A 22,268-nucleotide genomic window follows, 5' to 3' on the forward strand; every position below is an offset into this window, starting at 1 on the left:
TGTGTGTGTGTGTGTGTGTGTGTGTGGTTTCAGAAATTCATGAAAGTAAACACTATTCACGCAACTGATGATCAAATCAATCAATAAATCTAGGCATTCTTAGGTTAAAATTAGTTGATTAATCGAAAACTACTTGAATCATTTTTTAGTTCAAGTAAGATATTTGGTTCATGTAACAAAAATTATTATTTATCAAGTTACTGGTCACAGTGTTTAAAATAATTCTATTAACCAACTCTCAAAATCAAATTTTCGGATAATAATTATCAGATCAAGTAATTCACATTGAACGTGGCTTTAATTAATCATAAAGCCTAAACCAATTAATGACAGTTACTCGATGACTCGGGCTTAAGATAATTTCAAGACTAATTGATTTTTGAGCAAAGATTTTAGATGATGCATTTTCTTAGTTGGAAGGGTACTAGATTACTCGTTATGGTGATGTGCTCATATTTTAGTGGTGGTACTTAAAATGACAATGCTCATGAAGAGAAAAGATCAGCTATACAACCAGATGTGCAGTCCTTGGCATTATAGTTAATTGGCAAGGTAAAAAGATGAACTTCAGTATCATAGTGCTTTCATACCAGTATATATTGCCTGTTGGACATAATTCAGAAAGAATGGAGAAGGGAACTAAAGATGTAGTAGCAAGAACACTGAAAATATGGAAATAGGACTGGAATGCATTATCTCTGTCCACAAACCATATTTGCTCCCTATAGGATTGATTTTGGTGCTTAAAAGGACTCATGGCAAATGGTTCGTAGGATTGAACAAGCCTTGAAGAAGAAAAGCACTAGTATTTCATCTTCCAAAACATGAAGAACACAAAAAAGGTTTGAAAATGTATATGAGAATTGGGAAAAAAATTACTAAGAATTGAAATGAATTCTAATATGTTGTTTTAGAAATTAAAAACTATCACTTATTTATAGTTTTTCATCAATACACCATGAAAAGGCTGAAAAGTTGAAAATTTTCCACTAAAAGGCACCAGCAGAAAACAAATCTGGAAGCCAGTCTTAACGGCTTGTTTCCAGGACCAAGCACACGCATGGGCATCAGCCATGCGTGCACATGGCTTGAAGCATTTAGCCTCAGTTTCTGCAGAGGCGAGCCATGTGCACATTCGAGTGGGCTGAGCCATACGTTGTACAAACCATAGTTTCTTACTAGAATACGAAAAAGTAAGTTTACAATTGATCAGAGTTACTAGCCAACCATGACCAATTGGAAATTTTTAGTGGCCAGAGCTTGAAGTACAGACCCGGCCACATACACACCAAACAAAAAATTTCACTGTTTGTTAACCCAAGCTGAGGTTGCTCTTTAATGGAAAAAGTACAAGGTCTTTGAAAACAACTCAGAAACATACCAAAAATGACGACATTCCATCTGATGAAGTGGCCCCATGAGTATCCACATAGTCTCTAAGCCGAGAAAGGCTATCTCTCATGGCATGTATGTTATCTATTCCAAAGAAGACTATCTGAAAGAGAGTTCAAATGAAAGAATATGAATGTACAAATCAGAAGTGATGTGATATTGGAATGCACAATTTGATTGCAGAAACCTTGAACAGACCTCAGATTGAAAATAATTGGCAGACGACTCTGAACCACCTCCCATCGCTCCATTTGCTAAAGCATTTTTCCTAGGTCTTGCATCAGCGATATACAACTTCCTAAATGCATAAAATCATTCAATAATGTGAAATCTCTTGAAAACAGATAATGGACATGTGTTTATTTAACATGTCTCTGGTACTGAAATAGATTTTGTTCACTGAATGATTATTGCTAGCTAAAGAGAGAAACAGAATATTTAAGCATAAACAAATACTAAACCTCAAAATAAAATGCCAAAAAAATACCTCTTTTGCTCCTTCGTTCCAATAAGTTGAGTTAAGAGTGCAGCAACTAGCTTCTCATCAGCATTGCTGCGGATAAAGAACATGCACTCAGAATATTTTGTCAAAGAAAAATGTAAAATTACTGGATTCCTTCAAAACTTTTGTCAACCAAAATTTTTTAACGATCGCGGTCATAATTCCAACTTTCTAGTTACCATAACAATGCAGCAGAGAATTGAAAGCTGCAACGGCAACAGGGGTCCTGTAAATCAAATCTCACCTTCTCATATTCATCATGAGGCCAACCAATGGTTGAGATGACCGTGCTAGAACAGCTCTTGTCCCTATAGCTCATTAATCAGACAGAGATATGAAAATGGGATTCAGATGAACAAATTCATTTGATATCATCAACTGACTTGCGAAATCTTAACATTAATTTTTTTTTTATAAATTATTTCATAATTACTAGTAACAGACTCAATATATTATTACTATCTGAATTTTTTTATACCTGGATCACACCATGTAATTACAGGCAAACGGCATCGTGCACGGAAGGTACAAGCCTGCTGTATTTCTATATCACTGACACCAGTGTCCACGTGAAATCAAGATGCACATAAAATTAGAATTATTTCCTGAAATGACTTCAAGGGGAAAAAAAAAAGCCAGCAATATTTCATTACCTGATGGATTTTGGAACAAGCAATGCAAAAGGATAGGTTGGGCACATTGTATAATTAGAATTCACATTACTTATCCTCCAACATTCATTAGAGACTACGGATGAACCATCTTCAATTGTTCTGGCTGAAGCCTGAGGTGACTTTAGTCCAAGAAGTCGGAAGTATTCATTCAATAGCCGCTCCTTAGGGTTTGTGTTACCAAATCTGGAAGGTCCACATGCAAAAGCATAGAGATCCCAGAGTCTAGCTGGTCTCGTGCACCTCAACAATGCATCGTATACAGCACGCCTCTGCAATACAATTTTGCTACATAAAAGTTTACCTTGTAAAACAGATGGCTGCTACATTTATTTAAGCATCAGCAAGAAAAATTTTAAAGGAATTCAATATGTTTTTGATCAACTAACACTGTTCAATTTGCCACATGATATTTTATATATCAGTGGATTTTAATTTTATGTCTGGAAAGATTCTTCAATCAAGGGTAAGTGACATTTAGTTGCTCAGAACTCGACAATGTCATACCCTCAACATATCTCCTAATCTAAAAGTTCTACCATGCAATTGCATATAAACTACATACGTTTCAGTTAATCAACAAAACAAGGTGAGCATTATTCTAAATTTTAACCTAAAAAATTCCAAGATATATACCATATGTTGAACATACAAGTATAAACATATTAATCACCTCCCTATCAGCTTACACTTTTACATGAGGTGATTCACCATGATATCAAAATGCACAAAGGTCTTGTGTTCAAATTTCACAATTATGGTTGCCCGTACAATTACAGGCTCAATGGTCAGACTACACGTGCAGGGCGTGTTGAGATATAAGTATAAATGAATAAATTCATCTTCATCTCTTTCTAACAACATGAACATTTAGGCGAGGTGACTCAACAGTTGTGATGCATACAAAACTTGCAGAAATTCATTCTGCACAGGAATGGACCAAATAGAAGATAAAAATAAAGAATATGAACATAAGTTGATTTTGATCCATCAAAATAGCAAATTGTAATAATTCTAGTGTATACTGAAATAGCTCGCATTCTTAGCTTTCTGAATTCAAATGAAAATTCATGATAGGAGAGACTAGACGGGTGGATGTTCTGACAAATAGGATTTGAAGGATATTATTCTTACCAGACTTAACTAGGACAAGAAAAAGAAGAATACAGATGCATATGGAATACATGACCATATGGAGCAAGGTCCAAAAAAAAATAACAAATGAATATTAATATGCATAACTGACCTGCTTTGTTCGAGACCGAAAGCCAAAGACAATAATTCTCATATCTTTGCCTGCAGATCATAACACCAACCAGTAAATTTATTTACGGCACAGTGGTATCCCATAAACACAATAGTAGTTAATATATTGTAAATATAATATGCGATCACTATCTGAAGCTACTTGAAGTATTATTTTACATCTATTTACTGATTTAGATGTTGAAGCTATATTCATAACCACATAAATACAACCAATTCCTTATATATCCAAATATGCATTCAGTAAGGACAATTTTAGTATACTAGTATTTCAATAATTATTGCCATCGTGCATGGAAGTTATGGATATTAACCATCTGTACTTCATTATACCTATGGTTAATTTGGAAAAGTTACATCAAATAAACGAAATTGAAATAAACTTATTGTTCTCAGTGCCAGGAATATAAGAAAACCATAAGCATCGCCAGACAGTTTTAACCATTGCATGCCTCCAGGATCCATCACTGTCAGAACACCTCCCAATACAAAGATCAATTACCAAAAGGCCTCCTCCCCTCGCCCTCAACCCCCGATAATTATTACAATTATTTCCTTCCCAAAGTACATTCAGTTATTCACAATAAATGGGTATTAAACATCTCAAACAATTAGTAAATTAAGTAATTTTTCCAGAGGGATATTAAACCAAGCATACCAATGACCTGAAGCAATCGCTGTGATGGAGTCTTATCAATCTGCCTAGGACCTGAAGGAAGCTTCATAACCTAGATCCAGAATTCAGAAATGTTAACTTCTTGTCAGCAGAAGATATAATATTGCAGGTCATGCAATTTGATTAAAAGACAGCAATGTAAGGAAAGCAATACAGACCAGGCCATGAACGGTATAATGACGAAAGTGAAGTGAAGTAACCAGATTGCCTTTTCCTAGATAATTTGGCATCCTTCTTTTCTATTATTTGGATAAGGATCATGAAATAGCTTGGAATGTGGGAATAAGGCTTCAAAAACAGAACATTAAGTGGTCCCTTGTTGTAAAGTGGTGAAGGCCAAGTGGGGCTTGGGAGAAATATAATTCCGATGGATGTGCAAATAGTGAAGGAGTAAAAGGGAGTTCGTCTCATCCCTTTTTGTGGATCCTATGTAACTTGCACAAACTTTGAGGCAAAACTGCAATCTATCTGAGATGGATTTAACTCTTTGTCAACAGCAGTTGGGCTTAATCAGCTATAGGATAAAAATATTTTTCCCCAACAATGCATTCAACCTTAAGGTCTTAGGTGTAGAGACAACTTTACCAGTATAAAAGGCTACATATAACCAACAAGGATGCAATGTTATGTAAAATCCCCATCCCTCTAGTCCAAATACCAGTGAAATATCTCTGAAGGACGTGAACTAGATCTCTGGAGACTGCACAAGCCACCTAACACACCATCACTACCTCAACAGGAACTTGATCCAAACAAATCTATAGTAACATATATTTCCTTATCATATACATTTATACAACCAGAGCAATACATATTAATCTTTATCTTAAGCATTCAGTTGAGCCAATTCTGTGGTATAAACCACAAGATCATGAAACAATGTTTTCAATGCTTCTTTGGTAGCATTATGTATATTAATATACACTCACCTAATTTTTTTAGAGTAACTACAACCCCGATTAGGATGATCGTCCAAATGAATAAATAAAATAAAATCAGGAACTTGCTTATCCCTAATGTTTCGACCTGCTTCAAAAAATCATCATTAATTTTAAAAAAACCACACAAATAGCATGCATTTACGCTGGCCATTTATGATTGTGCCTAGTTGCATAAAGCCCCTGTTTGATATTGATTAAAATCAAGATTTTAATCTAAGTCAAAGTTTACAATTAATTTCAACCACAAATTTTATGGACCCACAACTTTTCAACCACACATTTCATCAACTTTTATCAAAATCTATTAAAAATCTTATTTTATTCCCCACCAAACAGGGTCTAAGAATATAAACCATAGGAATTGCATGATGGGCTGGAGGAGATTCCAAAATATGACTAGTACTTTTGGTTTAAAATACACCACTTAATTGGGGCTAGAACATTAATGCAGAAAGAAATCTAAATTCTCAGACCTGCTAGGGTTCAAGAACAACAGACCTCAATTGGCTTGCAGGGTTCAAGACAGACACCGACAGAGAGAGGGAGGGAAGCTAAATACGATGAAAAATTTTAGTAACTTATTATTTTATATCAATGGAAAAAGTAAATAATTTCATCAAGATTTTTTGATGAAAAATCTCAAACCAGTGATAAACAAGAAAACTTTTGAGTTCAAAGGCAACATATGCATTAACAGGTATAAAGATGAGATTAAAAAAAATAAAACTGATTTATAAGAAGCATAGATACTGGTGTAAGATGGCTATCTTAAATCCGTGAAACAATGAAAACAAATAAAGAGGTAATCAGCATTGTGTTTAATTCACATCTGCAGTTTATTCTCTCTTTTTTCTCCCATTCCAAGAAAAGAATATGTGAAAATTTTGCCCACAAGTCACATCCTTCCATACCAAAATAAACTGCCCCCAATTTCAGTTTCCAGCTATAAATAGTTCTTTGCACCCCCAACTGAGAGGAAACAAGATTATTCACTAGCTTCTGCAACTTTTGGAAGTCTCACATTAAGAAGGTCCATTAAGTAAACAGAAGAGATATTCAAGCATAAAAACTTACAACTTTGTTGAACTTTTCGATTGTTGCCAACGGAATAGTGCCAAGTCCTATGATGTGCCTAGATCCATCACTCTAGAAAAGGAAAGGTAAACAACATTAAACAACAACTTTGATTAAAACATAAAAGCTATGTTTATATTTCTGTAAATAGAGGACGACAAATATTTAGAGGGAAAGAAATTTGAGCAAACTAAAAAATACTGTTACTTAAAATAGTTGCTTCCCTTTACTTTATTTAACATTGCAACACATGGAACCAATATTATAAATTGTAGAATCAGACTTAAAATCGCTCCGAGCATGGATAAATAACCTTCCAAGCCAAGTGATTTTTACTTGTGACAACACAATCATGCAAATATGGATTAAAGTATGTCAATTAATTTGCATTTATGAATAAGCATGAACATTATTGTGACATAAATCAATCAGGGGAAAAAAAGATTACAGCTTACCAAAGAATTCATATCTGATTATCTAAGAGGAAAAGAACATCCGAACGGAAAAATGCCATGATAATTTTGTGCACAATAGATAGATAGCAAGCACAAGTTACTCAGACTATCTTGAGGTGGAACCAAGTTCAATTGCTAAGATAATAGACTTCGTTTAGTCCAATAGATTAGTTGCCAAGCACAAGTCACAGGCTCAGGGTTTGAGATAATTAATAATATAAAAATTACCTAGCTAGTTTTTTTTTAACTTCGATCTCTTGAAATTTAAATATTTATAATAATGAAACAAACAGATAAAAACATTAACGTATTCTGTGTCGTATAAATATTAAGAAAAAGGAAACTGCCAGATATTAGATGCACTTACTCACCAGGAAAAGAAGACGAAAGTTCGTAACAAACAATGTTCCTGCCTCATCAGTGTTCACAAGTACAACGCCATATCCCTGAAGGTAAAATTTTAACCACGGTTAGACTTAAACATTTTTGTATTTCAGATACAAATAGGAAGAAATAGAAAACAGTGAAGTATTAAATCATAAAGATACAGTCAGAAAAATAAGAGGAAGTTAAAAATTTCACCATCAATGCAGCAAGCCATGAGAAGATCAAAAAAAGAATATCTTAAGGGGTAAAACGTATTAGAACAACAATGAGATGTGGTCAAACCAAGAATTTCTTTATTCAGGTGGGAGAATTTTACCATGTCATACCAACTCATAAAGGAGACTAGAACAAAATCATTGTGGCATATGCAAAGATCAGAAAATTTGTCTCCGTAATAGTTCCATTCTGTTCTTTCCTAGACAAAGAAAACCTAAAAACTCATTGAATTTGCTTCCTCTCATCAGAGTCAGCCTAAACCGTTACCAACCTCGTTCACAAAATAATCCACACTAAACCCAAACATGAAATCCACCGTAGGATTAACATGAAAATTCTCACTGAACAATAAGAAGCTCGAAAAAAAAAAAATAATAATAATAATAAGAAGAAGAAGAAGAAGAAGAAGCAAAAATTTTAGATCCAAGTACCACCATGGATTTAGGTTGCATCTCTCTTACAAAATTACATTGCAACAAAAACTGTTCGAGATTTCAAGTAATTAATTAACATAATTAAGAAATTAGTATATGCCGCCTTACTTGAGACTTCATTCCATACCATTTTGAATTGATATATTCTGCTACTCTTAGCAACAGCAAGTTTCTCCAAATCAGTGGTGTATTCATTTTTTAATAACATGTTAATGGATTTAGATTGAAATCATGTTCAAAGATTACTATGATTTTGGACACATGAACAATGTAATCAGTGCAACTTGTGAAATGCTGGGAGACAACTATTAGCACGCAACATCAAATAGTTTGCTTGTTTCTTCAATGAGATCATGCAGTCTTTCAAAGATTTAGTAGGTAATTAGTTACACGTCTTTTAAATTTAGTTCCACTTCTATTGTCAATCTCTTAATTAATGCAGCATAGCGACCTTATTGCATAGCTACAATCATCAGAGGTAGCATGAGAGCAATAACAAATTTCCTATTAGAGAGTTTCGTATAAGGGAAGAGAGTCAAGTACAATGCTTCAGCAACAGCCGAAGGGCTATTAAATCTGATAACATTTTTCAAAGCTCAACCTGTTCCCTTACAATACAAACAAAAGCACACTAATACAACAATCTGATAACATTTTCCAAAACCGAACATTAATATTTGTTACGAATCCCTTTCTCACGTCCTGCCTCACAAAATTAGGGGGACTAAGATGATTTCTTTATGCCATATTTAATCATTAAGCATCTTAAGATACTTTACGCAATCATGAAGAGCGATGATTTATTTATACCATACTTAATCATTAAGCATCCTTAAGATACTTTTCGCAATCATAAAGAGCAACTACTGGCAACATCAACGTGTCCTTCCACAATTACTTCAAATTCAAGAAAGAAAGTCCCTTACTTTTAACATTCAATTTTCACACAAGTTTTGAATTTATTTTTCCCACATAAAACAGCTACGCCATCATTTCAGGAGTGCCCCATAACTATCCAAGAACTTATCAACAATAATTCTTGAAAATGCACAAATAAACGTACAAGTAAAAACAAATGCATGTATACACATCTCTAACCATTTACCTCCACAATGACTTCCTCGGCTTCCAGTAAGAAGTGCTGTAGTCCTTGTGGCACAGACCTTGATACCGGCTGCGAATTCAAGGAAATTTAACATATTCAAATTAATACATTTTTCAAGTAAATTCGATCTTCAACACTACCAATTGTATCTGTGTGCGACTATAACCCTATATAAAAGAGGGAATTCAGTAATTCACATCAATCTTGGTCCATTCAATGGCGTCCCAGCTACCGGCACCCTCGATCCTTTCCGACTCAGTGAGTCGGGAGTCGGTATCACGAAGCGAGGTTGATCTCATTGAGCGACTTCTCGGTATGTCCATTTTCGCGGCGACTCAACAGAGAGATTTTGGGGTTTTTTGGGTTATTGTTGATAATGAATTTCGATTTGTGTGTATTGTGATGAAGGAGATTTTGGAAAAGAATTTCTGTTTTGCGGGTTCGGTGAAAAACGTGATTAAGACAGGTGATGAGAAATTGGGAACAATATGACGTGGAGCCCAACCGACTGCGATTCTTTCTTTGCAGCTGGGTTGGGATGATCCGAATTCTTGGATTGTGTAATAATTTTCAAGAAAATGAATTATTACATTAGTATTCAAATAAAAAACTATTTGCATAGTCAAATTCAAATGCGGTTTGATACTTTTATCTCCCGAGAAATTCAACATCTTCACAAACATGAGTCGTCATTTTTAAATAAACTTGTTCTTATTTTAGATTTAGTCAAATATGCCTTTGAAATTTTTCTAGATAAACATAAATTTGGGAAATATATGTTCAGCATGTATTTTTAGAAAAATGCTAACTAGAGGTTGAAAAGTCACATTGTGTTATCCAAAATTCAGAAGGTAAGAATCCCACAGCTTAATTTCCATTTCCAACTTATCTAGCTTATAAGCTAGCGCCTATTTTTACCAAGCATGCTCATTGTAAAGTTCGACTTGTAACTCAATTTGAAATTACGGATATCATGATAAAGTATTGTAATCGTAAACTACGCTTAAAAAACGAAGTATGGTCTATAACAATGAGTTGACGAATTCTTATGTGCATTCTCGAGTCAAAGCCAACCTTAGAATTCGAACCACATTGGACAACAGCTATCAATAGCCATGGTTGACGTGTCTCGACACCGTTTCTAACCCTGTAAATATTTTCAAATGGTCGAGATCCTGACCATCAACATGATTAATCAAGAGGAAGGACAATCGTTACTCTGAATCATACGTTTATTGAGGTGGTTTTTCTCATTCTGCATAATCCCATGAAGAAAGAAAACATAATAAAACACTCAAGTTCGATTTCTTCGGTGGCAAGAGCAAAAATTCAAGATTCAAATGCTAGGAACGACCAAGAAATTGGTCTACGAGTTTAGTAAATTCCATAAAGGAAAAATACTTAACAAAGAGACGTCAAGATGTACTCTTTAAGCCACCTTTGACCTTCCCAAACATGCCATTACAAATTCTCCACCCGGATAGATCTTTTGCAAGCACAAGGATTTACAATTGACAATCAAAACCTTCAGAAAAGTAACAAAATTAACAGCATTACCTATTCTTGTTCAACAAATGATACTAATATGTAGCATCCATGACGAAACAGATTAAGCATAAGCAAGCAACATGCTACAAAAAGTTTAGCCCTATAGTAAATTCCAAAGACCAATATAGATATTTGGATTATAAATTACTTGGTAATTAGAAGTAGGGGAAACATTCATATCACCGGACGACAATATAACGCTCACCAACATATCAAACTCGAAAGAGCAAGCTGGAACAGGAAGCATCCAAATTCCAATGTGTGTGCTTCATGGAGGAAAAACCTTGATATGGTGCCTTGTATACAATACTTCATATACAACACACCTGTAGAATAACTGCTTAAACATAGTGAGGATAGCAAATCACAACCATTAAAACCAATACATGGCCAAAGAGAGAAGCTTGTCACCAACAGACATAAATCGAAGTTTTGATCCCAATGCTTTGTGCATACAAGAATCCCAACAAAAAGGTATCAGATATCCACCACCAAATAATCAATCGCTATTTGTTTCTGTATGTACAGAAGCCTCGTGAACAAGGCAGATGATTGATCCCTTCTCATATGACCCTGAATGGGAATTGATTAGGAATCTACTTCATAAAGAAAGAAAGCTCCTCTGCTGAACTGAACACGAGAAAATGAATGCTACTACCCACCAACAAATTTGTCAAATTTTCAACCAGTGGGATCATCCACCAGTAAATTGGCATTTACTTCTCTACTGAATCTCCACACATAGTTGAGACCAACAAGTAGCTCAATAATCGATTCTTCTGTCTTTTCCTGATTTGCAAAGTAGAGGGTTTGTACAAGAAGCACATTTGTTCGAGCAGCTAAGTTCTGGTGCTCAAAGCCCCGTTCCGACTGCCATTTTATCATGTTATGAGCAAGTGGAGCTAACCAATCTAGTATATCCGACATCGCCTGATTCCAATCTCCAGCACGAGCTGTATCATAAAAAGACAAAGACAGACTTTTAGTACATGGCTTTAGTCTAACCCTGAGACCCGCCCTGATGCTAGCAGGCAACATGTTGTAAAGGTCACTTCTTGCTTCATTACCAATCAAGTGAGGAGATGCCACCAATTTCTCAATTACAACGATAATATTTGCGTAGTGCAGTGCTAAGGCAGCTGCTCCAAGGGATTCCGGAAGGGCATTCAACAGCTGGTTTTGAGTGGAGTTTCCATGAGAATGTAGTTCTGTACTGACATCCTTAGTCACGTCAGGAACCTTAACATCAACGCCACTCATCATGCATTCACTTAGAGGTCCTGATGCAGTTAATCTATTTGGTTTTAAATATGGGATTTTCTGTTTTGAATTCGAAGATTTATCACGAACTGCCAAAATCTTGAGCTTTTGGTTGCTTTAGGCAGTGAGGCAGATTTTTCTGTTGACCTAACAAGAGGACCAGAATAAAAGCTACCAGCACCACGTTTTCCAGAGATGGGGCCTGATGCTGTAATTGAATTTCCAAGAGGGCCCGAGTGAAAATAGCTAACATTGTTTGCTCTTGAGATTGGACCAGACATAGAAATCGTGTTTCCTAATGAACCCGATGAATGCCTAGGGATGCTATTTTCGGAAGGGTGAACTGATGATCGCGTGAAGAGAATTGATTGGCTGTGACGACTATAATTAGAATCTGAAACTCCAGAATCTGTGACCCCCACGAATGCCATGTGATTAATTCCAAAAACATGTCCAAGCCTACCATATATAGTAAATACAGATCTAGCTAAAAGATGAATTGTGTAATCATAACTCCGATTCCAAAGAGAATTCTCCTTTAGATGCTTCACTTCCAGCTTCTTCCAGGCAACCTTCTTTTCATATTCAACAAAAGTAATGCCATCCGTGTCATCGTTACCCTTCATTCTCGTCAAAGTCTGCTCAAGATCCGCAAGTGTGTCCATTTCTTGATATAAATTTGCATTCTTGGCGATCAATCGCTCCATCTTTTTAGCTTTCTTGTCCATCTTATTCCACGTGAATTGCCAACCATATGTGTCAGCACCAATCTTTATCAAATCATCATAGGCTTGCTCAAAACTCCTTAACAGAGGATCGCTACATTGCTTGGACAGCCTCCCCACAGCTCGTGCCACTTTTCCTAAGTTCTCCATAATCTCTATACATATCAACCTCACAATGCGATCATCATCCTCCGACACAAGCTTTCTAATTCCCACTGAATTCGTTATCTCCTCCCTGAGTTTAGCAACTTGCTTATCAGTAAGCAACTGCCATAGGTGAAGCAGCTTAGACATCAAGCTTGCTGCTTCAAAAGCCAAAACCCCAATACGTGCATTTCTGGAATCAAAACCATGATTCTTTGAAGTTCTCCACAGACTGCGAAACCATGATTCTGCTACCATTTCAGCCTCTACAAAAATGCAAAACAATGATCTCTAAGGAAAGGTCCAAACAAATGCTCTTGATTTTCAAGTGAGAGAAAAATAGTACAAAAAGCGTAGCTGCAAAACTAGTAAAATTTATTTGCAAAAAAGCTCAAGTAAATAGAATTAGCTTTGTGCCCGAATCGGATAGTTTCAAGCAGGGATAAAAATTAAGACGAAAATAACTTTGGTAAGATGTAGCGACAATCTTCTCTAAGTTAAGCAAATTTATCTAAGGCTTAAATAGCTTAAAACCATATAAAGATGTGTGGCACCTTGTTTATAAAAAACATTTTCTCCTTCCTAAGATTCCATTTTTTTTCACTTTTTATTTGCCTTTTCAGTTGGTCCCCAAAATATCTGTTGAAATATATTCCCACAAAGCAACTATGCATCAAACTGTTGCTATAATCAATTTCTTGCTTATTTTGCATATCAAAATTCGATATCCCTCTCCATTTACTGGTTATAAACTATAGAATATTGCGAAAAAAAAGGTAAAAAAAATAAACAATCATTAAAGGAGAAAGTTTGAAAAAATAAAAAATAAACATCGATATGGGGAAAAACCGGAACTAATATCAAATAATCGAAGTAACATTAAAAAAAAATTGAAAAATAACTATTGCAAAAAAATTAACAGAACAAGAAATTCTTCAAAATATTGGTTAGTACTTTTGCCTAATCAAATTTCCATAAGCAGACTATTTTCCTTTTTTTCCCACTTCGAATACTTCCAACTATAAAAACAGGAAAAGCAGGGAAGAAACAAACAAGTTCAAGCTAGAGCTTTCTGCACGGACAAACAGAGAGAAATTATGATAAAAGGACAAACAAAGACAAATTATAATAAGAAAGACCGGCACTCACATATTATTCTTTGGGTTGAAAAAAGAAACGGACCACGAAATGAATCTCCTTAGAATCAACGGGAATCACGAAGTTCTGCGTAAGCTATGGGTTTGTAGAAAGAGAATAAAAGAAGAAAAGAGAGTAGAAAGTTGCAGTGGAAAGCAGAAAACTGAGAAAGGGTCACATGCACAGAAAGAAGCCGAAATTGTAGAAAAGTTTGAAACCGAGTAGAATTTATTTTGCACATCGACCCCTTTTGTTCATAAGTAATTTAAGCCCCGTTTGATCCCCATTAAATTTAATTATATTACATTTTATTTTTTTCTCTCATATTTTTAATTACACAATCTTCCATAAAATAATATTACACGTAAATCGAAAACTTTTCTTTTTCAACCACTCATTTTTCTAAAAAAAATTATTCCCCAAATTTTCATTTTCAGGTAATGGGGGTCAAACGGGGGTTAAAAATAAGTAGTCTTATAAGCTCTAAGCTGCAAAATAATATATGAATGTGAGTAATACACAGGATAGAAGATGGCCTAAAAAATTTACATCACCACTTATAAATTTATTTGTCAATGGTTGATGTGGAAAGATTTTATTAAATCAAAATCTCATCAACCAATAAAAAGAACAAACATTTTTACTTTCATTTTATTATGCATAAATTATTTCGTTCCTTTAGATTCGTACAAATTTTAAAAGTTGAAAATTGTCGATTGTTGTCCAATATTTATTTTTAAACTGTCAAACTGAGTATGGGAACAAACGGGGTGGTGAAGATGAAAAATTAAATATGACAAATATTTGACACTTATGGACACATTGTGGCTTATGTTTTTGCATACAAATGCAATTATAAATTTTGATACTCTTTAGAAAGTAATTTTAGACTAGGGACATCAATTTAGCTTGTCAACTCTGACCGTCCGTGACTCGGTCCGTAAAAAGCCCGAGCCACGGATCGGCTTGTTTCGGGGGTATTTTCAAGGCATTACAAGTGGAGTCTTAAAAATTAAAAAAGTACATATAGCATGTAACAGCAGCTGCCTATATTATACTGTAGGTAGCTACTTGAGCCTTAAGTAGCCTCGATTTTTTTACCTAATATCGGCTCGGGCCAAAAAAGTTCGAACCATTTTTATTCGAACGAAACCGAGTTCTTCAAATTTCGTTTCAACTCAACTTATTAAAATCTCCACTTTAGAAACGAATATAAGATTTATTAGTGGCCAGCAATAAAATTGAACAACACTTGTATAGGTGAGTATGACAAGTGTTTTTTGCATGCGGATCCAATTATAAGTTTCTATTGTTTCACAAGAGAAACTTTAGACATGAATTCATTAAGATGAAATTAAATAATTTTCAATGAAAATAAAAATTATTCACGACTATTTGTTCTTTCTCAATTATTTAATGGTTCAAATTTGATTAAATGAAAAGTTAATGAAGCTAATAGCATTCTTGATTATGGTATTTATAAGTTATGTATCATATTAAATATGTATGGATCAAACGAAATTTTTAAATAAAAATATGCTTAACGGCTTTAAGGAATTGAGGGGTAATTCCAAAAGGTAAGAGAATCTTAGGGGCATGAGCAGAAATATGATCAATAAATCTTTTTATAGACGTATTTGACCCCAGCGTCTAATCGAAATGACTGGTTCAAACTTGATCCCAGCAGCCAATTACCCTTCATCCGGCCGGGTTTTAAACAAAACTATAGGATTTTATTTTTTTATAAAAAAAATTAGTGTTTGGTTCAACTAAAAAATTAATTAAAATTTAAGTTAAAATCAACAATTAATTTTAATAGAAAATTTCATTAAATTTGAAAAAAAAAAAAAAAAAACCTGAAAAATGGATAATTTTGGCGAGTTAATGGTACAATTAAATACTTGATAGTCTAATTTAATAGATGATTTATTTACAGTTGTCAATGTATAATACAATTAATGGTTGAGAAGATTATTACGTTTAAACCTACTTACATTAGTTGTGCCCTATTAAATATTTTTCTTGTAGACTTTAATTAATGCATTATTTAAGATTAAGCTCATGTTTGGCCACATTCTTTAAAATTATTTTTTTCTCTAATTCATTTTCTATCGCATTTGACCCATAATCAATGTTTTAAAAAATAAGTCTAGGCATCCGGGCAAAGTGTTTTACCTTGACATTAAATGCGAATTAAACGGTCAAATATCGCTTCTTGGCGTGTTTTGGCGCTCTTTATTAACATTTTTTATTTTCCTCCTTTTTTTCAAAAATCTTTTATTTAACTTAGTTTATTAACTTTTTTTTTTTTAAATAGTTATTTGACTTTAGTTTCAAACTTTTAAATGACTTTATCAGTAATAAAAGACAAAAATAACTTTATTCAAGAAAAAATTAGACAATATTTAAGTTACGGGGTTATCTATATTATATAATTATGATTTTGAAACTTATCGTTTTGTTAGAAACTTAAAAAATATAGATGAAGTTCCTACAAATTTGTTAAATAGGATTTGTCTAGTTGAAAGTTAAAATTATGAAGTATAATCTAGATTTTGTATTTCGAATACTTGAAAATTGTATAATTGACTAATTGTAGGAATTATTATGTAATATAGTATTTTATAATTTTAAATGTTAGATATGTATTAGTTTAATTATTAAATGATTTCTAGAATGATTAAATATTTAAATTAATAGAAAAAATAAATAACATTTTTCACTCGTAGGTCTCTCTTTAAGCTTTTCAACCATGGAAGGATAGTATAAAATCTACTTCTTCAGATAGTCATAGTATAGCAAAACTAACAATTAGTACGATACAATTTTTTATTTTATTTTTTTACATACAGATCACGAGGATTATATTCAAAACATGTTTTTTATCTTATATCTTAACAAGATAAAATATAGGTTCTATTTACCTCCAAATCTATTGGGACCTAGGACGTTCATCTTTTCTCTTCTTCACGTGCAATTTACATGCGCACTTGAAATACACATATTAGAGGACAAGGTCGATTGAAGTACCGCTTTAGAATTTTCAACTAGGACACTGTCCATTGATTTAAATTAAGTAGATGATTTATTTTATCTAATTAAGTAAATTCTTAATCAAATAAATTTGCTCAGCAGTTAAGTATGGAATTCGACCTACTTATTAATGCATGCTATGTTTTTGAATAAGCAAAAATAAAACATTGAAAAATTATAAATAAATATTTGTCCTTAGCTTAGAGTGGCAATACGTCCATTCACCTACAAATCACTCCAATTGCCCTCAAACTATAAAGAATCATTAGAACCATTCCGATGACCTTGGAATTTTCAAAATAATCCATCATCATGTAACTTATTCCCCGGTGGGACTTGGAGGGTTTTGGATATGTTCTTGTCTAAGAAAACGTTTTTGATCCTTAACATGGAAATAATTTATTTGACAAGCCACTGAACTTGAATTAAAGTTATGTTTTCAATATAGTAAAATTGTTTTCTTATTGTGGCATATTCGAATCTCCGATATTGTTGTCATTTATTTTTGCATGTCAACCTACATTGCTAGTCCCTTGGCTCCTCATTATGCACAGCTAATTGAAGTTTTGTGGATCAGTTACATAATTTTCTGTATTTTTCGGAGTTCATGGTTAAAAGAAGAAATTTTCTCCCTTGATCAGATCATATTTTTAAGGATGATTTATAAACTCGATTATAGTCAAACAATCGATTTCATTACTGGTCCGAAAGAAAGATCGTCTTCCTTGGCTAAGAACTTATAGTGCATCTCATCGGAGTTGAGTTCTCTTAGTCGGGGTGAAATAATGAAGATAGAGAATAGTGGTGTCATCGAGTCAAGTCGAGCTGAGTTGGTCGCGAGCCAAAACTCAAGGCTCAGACTCAACTCGACTAAAATGGTCCGAACTTTTTTATGAGCTCGAGCCGAGCAAAAGCTCGACCAAAAAATCAAGACTCGGGCCTTATTGAGCAGAGCTGGGAAAGCTTTTTTTTTTTTTAGGCAATAGGTTGCTGCGTTTAAACCTTTTTTGTTCTTAAAAATAAGCCCATGAGCCCGAGTCGGCGGGCCAGCTCGGGCTTGACCCGGCACCCCAAGATGAGGCTTGGATGGAGACTCGAGCCGAGCCACCTTGAGCATTTTCCGGGCGAGCCACGGGTGGCCCAAGCCCTGTGGCTCACCCGATTTCCACCCTAATAGAGATAGAACTTAAATAAAATTTTAAATTAGAGTTCAATTCAAATTATGTTTTCAAATTAGATTATTGTATTAGTTTTAATAATGCGATAAAGTTCTAGTTTACTAAATATTCTTTTAATTTTAGATTATTTGCTCTATATAAAAAGGACTTATTTGTTGTAATAGGTTCCATTCAATTACCATAAGGGTGTGTTTGATTGGCTTTGTTTTTCATAAAAAAATATTTTTTCACACAAGTTCCTATTTTTTTGGGGTTTTTGATGAAAAATATTTTTCAAAAGTTGGCTATATGACCATATTTTCTTTATAAAAAATATATATATTTTCTTTAGAAAAGGAAGGTTTTTATTTTCCTGACAATTCACTCTTTCCTTCTCTCTCATATACCCCCTCTCTTTTCCATTTACCTAACAATAAAAAAAATGACAAATATAACATTTTTAGGTCGAAAATAAAATCAATAAAACACATTTAATTGAAATTTTTCATGCAAATAATTTCTAGACAATTCAATTGACATTTAATTGTGGTTATTTGATCGATTGAATATGCACAAATCGGATTTTTCGAGGAACGTACTAAGAGAGAATTTGATTTGATTAGACAATGTGTGATTGGTAAACAATGATCAAATTTTCAGAAAACATTAAGCAGCAATACTATTTGATTCAAATATTATGTTTGGTTCAAATTATCAATGTGCACAAGTAGGGCAGGTCTTCTGGCCAGGCAAATGAGGTCTGTGCCTCAGGCCCAAAACCATAGGGAGCCTATTTTAGTCCAAAAGTTTTTTTTTTTAAATATTAAAAGAAGGAAAATGAAAATAATTTTTTTCATTAATTATGAGATGATTGAGATATTTACTTGTTGTTTTAATATTAAATTTTAAGTTAACAATATGTTGCATAATATACCGTTGAATTTTGTATTTACGTTGATTTTGGGAGGCCTAATTTTTGGACTTTGTCTCGAACCCCGACAATCACATGACCGGTCCTATGCACAAGTAGCATTTTGGAGTAGATACACGTCCCGGACTATTCATAGAATGTGAGAAGCTAATAATTACTCCCTAAATACAAAAGTTACATTAAGTTAAAGTTAATTCCCAATGTTGATTGTGCAACTTACCAAGAACATTAACCTCCATAAGGTATTCTACTAATAAGTACGTGATGTTTACAGACGGGGAAGAGTCAAAAACTTACCAAGAAACTGTGTAACATGAGCATAGAAGAGACAATGAATTAAAGTCATGCAAAAAGAGATGAAATCCTTGCGCGAGAACCACGCGTATGACTTTGTAAAGTTATCTCAAGGAAATAAAGTTTCAAAATGGGTTTACAGATTGAATATTGAGAATAATAGTTCACAAGCAAGATATAAAGATAGACTAGTAGTGAAATGATTCGTAAGAAGAAAGATGTTGACTTTAAAGAAATATTTTCTTATGTGGTGAAAATGTTGTTCATCAAAGTTTCTCTTGGTTCAGTTGGCCTCTTGAATTTGGATATTGAGCAACTTCGATATGAAACTATGTTTTTCCTTGGTGATTTTGAAGAAGAGACTTATATGAAGCAGTCACAAAAGTTAAAGTTAAGGGAAAAGAGCATTTCAGTCTTGTTTGAGCCCCATTCTTCTAAAAATTCATTTTTTTTCAAAATTCATTTTCAATCATATATTTTTCAATAAAATATATTACATGCAAATTGAAAACTTTTCCTTAATTTTTTAATCATATATTCTCCATCAATTTACTATTCAAAACGCATTATTTCCTCCAAAATGGGGCTCAAACACACATGTAAACTTGGGGGGAAAAACTGTACGGCTCAAGTAAGCATCAAGACATTGGTATAAGAAGTTTAACAGTTTCATGATAACCCATGGGTATAATATATTTCAAATTAAGTGAAGCTCAATATCCGATATGGTTATTTTCTACCTTTTTTAAGATGCAATATGGCATATGGATTTTAAATTCAATTGACGATTAACTTGGTTCCACCAAATATAGTTGCATTTTAATTTTCTATCGAGATGTTGTCTACGATTTTCAAATTAAATCACTAATAAATTTTGGAACCACTAAATAGCAACTAAATTAGAGTACCGCGTTTGATTATGATACGTCTATTGATTTTAAATTAAATTGGTGGTTTATTTTGTCTAATCAAATGAGTCTTGACTAAATAGGTTTGCAAGAAAGAAAGCCAGCCTGTATTTTATTTATTGCGTGTGTTACGTGAAGCAATGGCACAATACACAAATATGACTACATCATTAAGATTATGAACTTCTTCTTCTTCTTCTTCTTTTTGAAACTAAATATTATAAACTTCTGGCAGAACTCAAAATTAAAATTAAATCCAATGTAATAAAATAATATTAAATTAAAATATAGTCGTACATTTATATTTATATTTTGAGAAGTTGGTCAACATTTCAGATTGATATGTATGTGTATTTGAAATAGGAACCATCTAAGGTTAAATTACACTTTCTTATTTTATCCTATCTTTCTTAAGTCAATAACCTATTAAGATCAATACTTAATATGGTTATTTTTTACTTTCCCAATGTGAAGTCACCTATAGACAATGAATTAAGTTAACGATTGGTCCCACTAGATAAAGATGTAGTTACATAGTTACGTTTTACTTTCTGTTAAGATTTTTTCTACGACTTTCAAATTAAATCACTTATAAATTTTTTGCCCCACTCGATAACGACTCAATTAAAAAATTACATTATAGTTTTCTGTTAAGATATCTTCTATTGCTTTCAAATTAGTTCGGCGAGCGATTTTATCTAATCAAACAAAGTCTTAAATAGATAGATATGTTGAGTAGTCTGGTATGTAGTTCGACCTTTTTTTAGTTAGCATAACACCTACACACTAGTTTGGGCGAAAAAGAGACATTGGACTCCCAGTTGTCATTGTAGAAGGCTTCACGTCAATCACATCTCACGTGACTCCATATAGTCAAAATGCAACTTGATATGGTTATACTAAGAGCATGTTTGGTAGGGATTAAAAGTCAATTAAAATTCTTTTTTTTTTATTGTTATTTCACTATTCCAATTATCATTTTTGAATTTTTTTCTCATAGAGAGGACCCACTTTATCTTTAACGATCAAAAAGTCAATTAACAAAATCTCCACCAAACAAGCATTAAAACTATCATATTCTGAATATCGTCCTGTAAATTAATTACTTATTAAAGTTCAATGCTTAGTATGGTTTTTTTTTGGGTGCAATGTCGTCTATAAATTTTAAATTTAGTGCTCGATCCTTTCAAATAAAGATTTGAGTAGATATTTATGTTTTAAATTTCTATTGAGATATTCTCAATGACTTCGTCCTTGTTTGGCTTCTATTAAAATTGTAATTTATTTATTTTTCTCTTCTTGTCAATTATAAATTTTTTAATAAATTAGTATCATACATAGTACCAAAATATTTTTTTCTTTTTAATTATAAATTTTTAAAAAATACGCTATTTCAATCATTAAAATTTCAAATTACGAGATCCAATTGAATCACTTATAAAATTTGGACCCACTAGATATCGACTTAATTAATAATGAATTCATCTCATCAGAAAAGAAGTACGGAAGTCAACCCATTTTTAGCTAGTCAACGGCCCAACACTAATAATCATATGTTTCAGCGCCAGTTTTGGCACAAATGGGTTTCGCTTCGTTAACCTAGTACGAAAAGTCACGTGCCTAGGATTCCACGCACGCTTTACACGCCACATGATTTTGGACAATAAATTAAAATGACAAAACTACCCTTCATTTTGCTTTCAAGCTTTTCTCTGTCATTTTTATTAATGTTACATTTATTATTTAACATATTTTTTAATTTTAATTTTAACTTTACAAAAAAAAGGTTGAACCTCAACCTTAAGGGCCCCCACCATCCCGTCCTTAAAGTATCGTGAGGGAGGTAAATTGCGGAATGTGCCTCAACAGGTCAGAGAACAAGAGATTGCCTGTACACTGGTGCCCACAAAGAATCCAATTTTATATCTCAGAAATCAAACTATCATGCTGCAACTGTCAGTAAAGTTGAGACTACTCCACTCCTATCATTTACACCTTTCACAAACACTTGT

General features: G+C 33.3%; 1 protein-coding gene and 1 pseudogene across 1 annotated transcript in view; both read right to left on the minus strand.

Moving 5' to 3' along the window:
- LOC111380987 (phosphatidylinositol-3-phosphatase myotubularin-1-like) overlaps positions 1-9,676 on the minus strand; it is a 23,164-nt gene extending 13,488 nt beyond the window's left edge. Inside the window, exons 1-14 of the mRNA XM_023004671.1 lie at positions 9,317-9,676; positions 9,120-9,188; positions 7,349-7,423; positions 6,523-6,594; positions 6,220-6,417; positions 4,666-4,746; positions 4,490-4,559; positions 3,812-3,861; positions 2,548-2,837; positions 2,373-2,446; positions 2,139-2,202; positions 1,880-1,945; positions 1,591-1,690; positions 1,382-1,495 (exon numbers count right to left, since the gene is read on the minus strand). Coding sequence (XP_022860439.1) covers positions 1,382-1,495; positions 1,591-1,690; positions 1,880-1,945; positions 2,139-2,202; positions 2,373-2,446; positions 2,548-2,837; positions 3,812-3,861; positions 4,490-4,559; positions 4,666-4,746; positions 6,220-6,417; positions 6,523-6,594; positions 7,349-7,423; positions 9,120-9,188; positions 9,317-9,442 — 1,449 coding nt within the window. The 5' untranslated portion in view covers positions 9,443-9,676. The remainder of the gene's footprint in view (positions 1-1,381; positions 1,496-1,590; positions 1,691-1,879; positions 1,946-2,138; positions 2,203-2,372; positions 2,447-2,547; positions 2,838-3,811; positions 3,862-4,489; positions 4,560-4,665; positions 4,747-6,219; positions 6,418-6,522; positions 6,595-7,348; positions 7,424-9,119; positions 9,189-9,316) is intronic.
- Positions 9,677-10,580: 904 nt separating this feature from the next.
- On the minus strand, positions 10,581-14,128 carry LOC111381004 (annotated as a pseudogene).
- Positions 14,129-22,268: the final 8,140 nt, after the last annotated feature.

Source organism: Olea europaea, unplaced genomic scaffold (assembly GCF_002742605.1).
Source record: "Olea europaea var. sylvestris unplaced genomic scaffold, O_europaea_v1 scaffold224, whole genome shotgun sequence".
NCBI lineage: Eukaryota > Viridiplantae > Streptophyta > Magnoliopsida > Lamiales > Oleaceae > Olea > Olea europaea.